The 8023-nt window shown below is 31.2% G+C and overlaps 1 protein-coding gene across 3 annotated transcripts; it reads right to left on the bottom strand.

Moving 5' to 3' along the window:
* Positions 1-1455: 1455 nt before the first annotated feature.
* LOC133691258 (protein KINESIN LIGHT CHAIN-RELATED 1-like) lies at positions 1456-7653 on the bottom strand. 3 transcript variants are annotated; one of them, XR_009841625.1, is made up of 4 exons: positions 6642-7653; positions 2549-3469; positions 2047-2302; positions 1802-1942 (listed from the first exon to the last, which is right to left on the bottom strand). XR_009841625.1 is itself a non-coding variant. In XM_062111687.1 (3 exons), the coding sequence occupies exons 1-3, from the start codon at positions 7256-7258 to the stop codon at positions 1762-1764; spliced, it is 1719 nt and encodes a 572-aa protein (XP_061967671.1). In that variant the 5' UTR covers positions 7259-7647; the 3' UTR covers positions 1456-1761. The 3 variants fall into 3 exon arrangements, 2 of the variants coding, with proteins under 2 accessions (XP_061967671.1, XP_061967673.1); XM_062111687.1 differs by lacking the exon at positions 2047-2302 and having other exon boundaries at positions 1456-1942; positions 6642-7647; XM_062111689.1 differs by lacking the exons at positions 1802-1942; positions 2047-2302 and having other exon boundaries at positions 2545-3457; positions 6642-7650.
* Positions 7654-8023: the final 370 nt, after the last annotated feature.

Raw genomic sequence — 8023 nt, forward strand, 5'->3', positions numbered from 1 at the left:
AAGGAAGAATTATAAAGTATAAGCGAGTCCTTATACTGTATTAGTTGGTAGTTTTAATAATTTATTTTTCAAAGTATAAATTTAAAACGATGTCACCCTTAAAAAAATGTATCAGGTCAATCAAATATCGCGCACATTTTAATTTTAATTTAGTGATCTTTTTAATGGTAGCAGTATTATATTTGAAAAATATTATTTTAAATTAATATTTTTACATTGCTTTAATATATTAATGTTAAAAATAAATTTTAAAAAATATATATAATTTTAATAATTTTTAAATAAAAAATACTTTTAAAATAACCGCTCATATAATATCAATTAATAACATTTAAATAAGATGACGAGAGATTATTAACTTAGAAATATATTAAAATAATATTTTTTTTATTTTTAAAAAATTATTTTTGATATCAACACATCAAAATGATTTAAAAATATTAAAATTATTAATTTAAAATAAAAAAATAAAGATAAAATTTAATTTTTTAAAAAACACTTTTAAAATATAAAAACAAATAAAATTTTAAGTAATTAGCAAGTTGCTTAAACTTTATTTATTAAGAATAATGAGTCAAGCTTTAGCTTATTCTTACAATAATACAATTCATTCTATAAAATCAAGCTTAAATTGTGAATTTGTTCGAATATATGTACAATCATTATACTTATAAATCAACTAAAAATTTGCAACAAATTCAATCATAAATCTAGATAGTTTCTCTCTTTTCCTTCACTTTTTTTTTAAAAAGAAATAGATATAATCTCTCTCTCTCTCTCTCTCTCTCTCTCTCTCTCTCTCTCTCATCGCTCCTTTTTTCTTTTTTTTTTGAAAAACGAAGATATAGTTTCTATTAACTTCGTGACGGAAAACATCAAGGGATAACATTAATCAATGTGGGATATTTATAAAAAAACAAATAAAAAAAACCCTTAATTGTGTACTTCAGGACTCAATTGAAACCGTAAAATAGTTTGAAGACTGATTGTAATAGATAGAATTTAAAAGAAAATTGCACTCGAGTTTTGGCCTCGTGAAACTCAGTTGCTCATGAATTTCTTTCTTTATTTTTATTTTCGACAAACGCCCACGAATAGAAAACATAGAATATTCTCCCACCCGAAATTTGAACAAAATTATATTCGAAGTGTCTGATGATGAGGAACCTCAACGGAGATTGCCATTTGGGCACCGAAAGTGAAAGCAAGAGAAAGGTGGTTGTCGGTCGTTTTGCTGCGTGGAAAGACGTAAGGGATGCAAGGAGAGGAAAGAAACGCTCAAGGGGCAAACTAAACACCATGATCAAGTATTTCTACACTACGAATGGAATGGAGAGCACTAGTGCTACCACAGAACAAAAAGAAAAACAAAACCCTCTTGTGCTATGAATTGCAACATCACAGAAAAGGATGATACCAGAGTAGCTTATTGACAATTAACGAGCACCTACAGCATAACAGAGTAAAGTTCAATCTAATTTTGAATGACATGCATATCCTGGAATCGACAGAGATCTGTTTCATTTTATTGCTGGCTTTTAAAGAAGGACAAAATATTGAAACAAGTAGGAAAATTACCAAGGAAATGAATTGTTAGAGGAATCCCAAGAAAAACGAAGACTCCTTTAAATATGTACAATATGTCATGATCTTTCTATATCACAAACAGTCGAGTCTCTTGGAAAAAAGTGTGGGTGAGATTTCAAGTCAAGTTCTAAGACCAAATCCAGACCATCTCTTTGAAGCCTCCTCCTCCATCCTCTAGGAGCTGGAATCCAGGAGATTTACAAGGGAGTTGCCTTTCCTGATCCTAGCCCTCCCTGCTTCCTTCAAGAGCACGGCTAGCCTTTTCTTCTCATCAGCAACTTCTGGATTTGCTGTTCCAAGTTTTTCTTCTCTTAACTTGAGTATGTACTCCAATATCACAGCTGCATCTTCGACCCTGTAAAGTTTACCACGATTGAATTGAATGCTTAAATGTGACCAACAAGTGCACAAAGGTTTCTCCAATTAGCCAACCCACTGAAACTTGCATGAGGGACTTACTGGACTTTTTGCAAACATTATGCCACATAATATTTGAGTAAATACACTATGGCTTCAAAGATCATCCAGCACGTAAGATGGGGGAGTAGATGGTCCAAACCAAAACATGTCATAGCAAAATATCATAATCATAAATAGGTCCCAAATAGGCGGGCTGAAGATTTTTCCAAGCAGAAAACAAGGACTTCATGACAAACCATGAACATCTGGAGTAGATAATGTGAAAAGGGTGATTGTTATTCCTGGTAGACACCTTCTGTGAATCAATAGTAAGGGTGAGTGTTACCCATTTTAGAGAATATACATGTCATTCGTCAAAACTATCATACCCAAAATGATTACCATGGTATGTAGAAAATAAAGAGTTTTGTCTGGTTCTGATAAAATAACACTATGATAAAACCAAACAAGTGACTGCAATACATATCAACAAGAAGCTGCATGTTTATAACAGGTGATGAGGTAAGAAAGATCATGGGGCTGAATACAAAAGAATTCTCACCTTCCCAAAGCATCATAAGTTGCTGCAAGATTGCTATACACTCCAAGGGTATCCGAGTGACATGAGCCACATTCCTGCTCTAAAATCTCTCTTGCTTCTTCGAATAATTCAACTGCCTCATGTATCCTGTACAGTTGCACACTGGCCAGTCCCAGCTGGTTCAACAAAATCCCAAAGAAGACTGATCTAGCATCCCCACTGGCCCGGAGCTGTGCTACAGCATTTTCAAAGGAACTTCGAGCCTCCCCATACTTTCCAACCTTGTAAAACATCAGTCCCATTTGTGCTTCAATTCCTGCAATCATGCTGCGTTGCCCTTGCGTGTCCTTCAGTAACTTCATGGCCATGTACAAGAGCTTCAACGCCTCCCCATGTTCATTTAAAGCTTCATAGATGGCTGAGATTTCAGCCAAACCACCAGCAATCTCCTCGGTTGCAATCCCAGTCACTGGCTTTGAAAATATTCTCAGCGCATTCTCACAGTATGATTTGGACTCTCTTAGCTTGCCTGTTTTATAATACACTTCTGCCAAGCGATTATAGACCGACGCAACAGGAGAGTATTCATCTCCCCTTGTAGATTTAAAGACTGTTAAGGCTTTTTGGTATGAAAAAATGGCTTCATCAAAGCGACAGAGGAACACATAGATATTGCCAATGCTAACATCAATAGCAGCTACTTCATTTTCCTGACCGGCAGCAGTCATCACCATACTAGCAAGTACAAGTTCCTCAAGAGCACATTCATACTCCCCCTTCGCTTCATAAATAAGAGCCATAAGCCGGCGATCACCTGCCTCTTCAATTGATGCTGGTACGTTCTGCTCCCTGTGAATTTCAAGGCTCTTTTGGCATAGTTTTTCTGCCTCGTCAAACTGCATTGCTTGAACATAAGCCTCGGCTAAATACCTGCCATTTTCACTATTAAAACAAGTTTAACAGCAAGCATCTTATAATATTATCATTATCATTATAAGAGATATTAAATGAAAATGGTGTTTCACAGTTCCCTAAACTCCACCCTGTGGACGTCAGGGGAACAAAGATTTTTAACAACTTTAGTCCGGGAAGACGACATGCCGTAGATCAATTTTTTAAAACAAAAAATACTCTTCCAACCTGCGCGCGCCTGGCAGCATACCCCTAACCCCTTAACTTTTTGTTTTAAAAAAAAAACATATTTTAAATAAAATTGCTAAAATGATATTTAATATCCTCATGACATAGATTCAAATAAAATTTTATAATTTTATAATAATATTAAAATAATTGAGATGTTTTTTTATTTCAAAGTTAAAAATTACTTTTCAAATCATAATAAATTTTTATATGAACAAACAAGCTTATGAAAAATAAAAAGCATAAGATTTTCCAATAAAAATAGCTTTTTTCCTCGTAATTAAATTATTTCAATTCTTGTTTTAAGTTTAAACTGAAAAATCATTGTATTGAAAAAGTCATGGTTATGTTAAATAACTAAAAAAAAAGTATAAATAAAAAGATAAAATTACAAAAAAAAAGGAGAAAGAGAAGTTAGAGTAACTCTAGAAATAAATCATTATTAAGTGGAATAATGATTTGAAAAAATTATCCTAAATCAAAAAATCTTTACATTAGATATTAGGAATAAGGTAAGTTTTTCATCATAATACAATTATCTTTGACAATTTGTGCTAGGTTAAGTTAGTGATTCATTTTTTCATAGTAAATTTACTGATTTACCTCTAAAATAAAAAAAATAATGCCTTTCGATTAGGGGCTTTATGGTCTTGTTATTTTTTTGAAATAATTAAATTACTTTGTTACCCTTGAAAAAAAAATCAACATAATTCTTTAACAAGAGCTTTTTTATTATTATTTTACATTGATTTTATTGTTAATTTGAAGGATAATCAAAGGTAATATTATAATTGACCATATATTAAATATTAATTAAAAAACATGAAAGCACGGGCTCATATTGGTCAGCTAGTGGACGGGCCCTACACCATTTGAGCGATGCGTACGAGGTCATCCGACCGCTAAACGCCGCCTTCCGCAACAACATTTGAAAGGTCTCAATACCCCTTCCATACTAAGATGGCAAGTGTAACAATGCAACTCTAGTTTGATGTTGACATTTATTTTTTTTCTTTTTTCTCTCTCTCTCTCTCGTTTGAATTCAGCGTAAACCCCTGAAATTTATTTTTCCTCCACGTTTAGTCGTTGTTCTTTTTACTACTATTTTTTAAAATTTTGAATAATGTATTGAATTACAAATGTTTTTCAATTTCACCTCCTATATTTTTTTAGTCTTTGAAATTTGATCCACGTTCTTTTTATTATTATTTGCTTTGTTTTGGATCATTATTTAGATTTGTTTTTTATATATATAATTTCATCATTCTTGGATTTTTTTTATCAAATTTAATCATCTTTCTTTTTATTGCTATCTTTTTAGCATTGACAAGTTTTTTAGATTGATTTTTTTTTTATGATTTTTATCCTTGAAAATTAAATTAGTTAGGAGTTAAGCTTTTTGATTGAACCCGGATCTAGGATTTTATGGGTTGCAAGTTATAGATATTAGACCGGATTTAGAAGAATCGTCTAGATTTGCTTTGTTTTGTTTTTTTAAGTTTATGTTTTTTTATTTTCTATATCTTTTTTTTAAGTTTTTGCTTTGTTATTTTTCATGATTTGCCTTCTATGAACTTAGTCACAAGTTCATGACTAGAGACACCAGTTTCAAAACTTAACGAGGATTGACTTTTTTTGTTCTTTTTTTTAAATTGATTTATTTTAATTTCATCATTTAATATTTTATTTATTGAAAATTGATTTTCATATTTTTTTTCCTTTTTTCTATTAAGTTATCTCGATCATGTGTCCATGATTGCGAGTTTAACAGATTAACCCGAGTTAACTCATATTTTTTTACATTACTTTTTTTAAAATTTTTATCTTTCAATATTAGGCTGTTCAATAATTGAGTTTTACGATTTTATTCAGTTTGCTTTTAAAAACGATCACCCTGGTATCACAACCGGGTCAAAGATTTTACATCTTAACCCGTGTGGGTTTGAATAGATTTTTTCCAACCTTTTTCTTAATTATATTTTTTCTTGGTTTTCATCTCACAATATTTTATTTGCTAGAGAATGAGCTTTAGTTTTTTCTTTTCATTTTGTTTTCTATGAAGTTATCATATTCTCATTTGATTTATCAAGAATTGGTTTTTGAATTTTCTTTTTATGTTTTTCTTTTTATAAAGTTATCTCAATCTTATATTCATGGTTACAAAGTTTACGAGTTAACTTGGTTTAACTGAGGTTTTTTGTTACTCTTTTTATTTTTTCAGTTTCACCTTTCAACATTAAATTTTTTTATACTTTGAATGGGTGCAAATTGAGTTTTTTTTACCTTTTTTCATCATTAATTTTTTTATCAATTTTTTTATTATTGTTGTTTTTTTATTTAAATTATCAATTGAACTAATATGCTTGGGTCTTGATTTTTTTCTTTAGTGTTTTATTTTACATTAAAAAGTTGACCAGCCTGGAACAATGTACAGACCATAAATCTAGTTTTAACTAAATAAATACACTTTTTATATATAACTTAAATCATTGAAATTCTTTAGAATTTTTATTTAATAATTTTGAAAAGCAGGACAAAAAATAATAATTAATAATTACTCCAAGTAACAAATTTATTTTAACTGAGAAGGTAATTGAAATTGCACGGCAGAATTTTAATTGAATTAGTTAGGTACATTTCATAAGTGATTTTGTTTAAAATGGGACCCATTTGGTTAGAGTATTGGCATACTAACGTACACTCATATGAATGGTTAACGCAGGTTAGCAAACCACAAGGCAAAAGACTAAAATAAATCAAAAGCTGAAAAAAAAATAATTTAAGATTACGGTGGTTACATTCAAAATAATTTTTTATTTAAAAATATATTAAAATAATATTTTTTTTTATTTCTTAAAAATTATTTTTAACTACATTAAAATAATTAAAATATATATAAAAATAATTTTTAACAAAAAAAATCAAAATTTAAAAAAACATAATTTCCAACTCGTTCCACTCATTCACAAATTACCTGCAAGACTCAGCAACTCTTGGATCCAAATCCCCGAGAGTCTCAATTTGGACCTTTAAACCGGACTCATAAGACGATATGGATCGGTCCACCCGGCCTAGCATAGAATACGTGTCACCGAGCTGCATGAGCCCGGAAAACTTCGCCATCGCATGATCCGACCCGCTTTTATGATCCAAAACCTCAATAGACCGTTCTAAAACCGGAATTGCGTTCTCCAATCGGCCCCTGCTGCAATAGATTGCAGCTTCCACTTGCAAGCTCATAGCCAGGTCCAGACCCGGACCAGAGGATATCTCAAACGATATTGACGCTCGGGTCGCATAATCTAAGGCCTTATTCTGGTTATCACCGGAAGCAATGGTGTCTATGGCAAGCTTTAATAAAAAGGGGCCCAGATCCGGGTTATCAAGAGACGACTCATCGATGCGTAGTTCTTGCAGTGTCTTTTTGGAAGGTTTGATTTTTGGTTTGGAGAAGGAGGGTGATGGGGTTCGCTTTAGAAGCGGAGATGGGGTTTTATTTCCGTTTTTATGGATGTGATTGTCGTTCTGAGGGAAGGAATTGTGCAATGGGGTGGCATTGGGTGTGGTTTTTGCAGAGACTGGGCTCAACATAGTTACAATATAAAGCAACAATCCACAATACAGTTTAGTTTCTACGGTTCAATGGAGAGCTGAAAGTGGCCACGTTTTGATTCACGTTGCATGCTTTTGGATAAATTGAGTAGCAAAATTAATGGGTTTTTCTTTTCTGACACAAAGAGCTTGATTATTAACGGTGGTGGTGGTGGTGGTTGATGGTGGCTTGGAAGATACTTCTTATGATGAAGCAGTTCAGGTGTTTTCTTTTGACAACAAGCTTTACAACGAAAAAAGGGAGAAACAGAGACCCAGAAACCATCTACACTACCACTGTAAAGTTTTACTGTGCTGTTCTCTTGCTGATTTCCCTTCCTTTCTTTTTACGTTCTACAAGCACAGGATGCCTTGCTTCATTCTTCAGCGATCCCTGCTTCAGGGTAGTACCGTAATCAGAGGCGGTGTCTGCTTGTTAGTAAAAAGTAAAGTAATTTTAATATTAATTTTTTATGGAATAGTAAATACGAGAGAGAGATTTTATTTTTGTCGTACATTTAGAAATAAAATTTTATTTAAAATTTAATTCTTAATATTTTAAAAAAAATTAAATATAAAATTTCATTAAAATAGTATTTTAAAATGTAGTTGCTTTTATTTATTTTTTAAAGTATATTTTGTCCGTAAATATATTAAAATAATATTTTTTATTTTTTTAAATATATATTTAATATTAGCAAAATTAAAATAATTTAAAAATATAAAAAATTATTTTAAATAAAAAAATTATTTTTCACGTATTTT

This window comes from Populus nigra, chromosome 4 (genome assembly GCF_951802175.1).
Source record: "Populus nigra chromosome 4, ddPopNigr1.1, whole genome shotgun sequence".
Taxonomy (NCBI): Eukaryota; Viridiplantae; Streptophyta; class Magnoliopsida; order Malpighiales; family Salicaceae; genus Populus; species Populus nigra.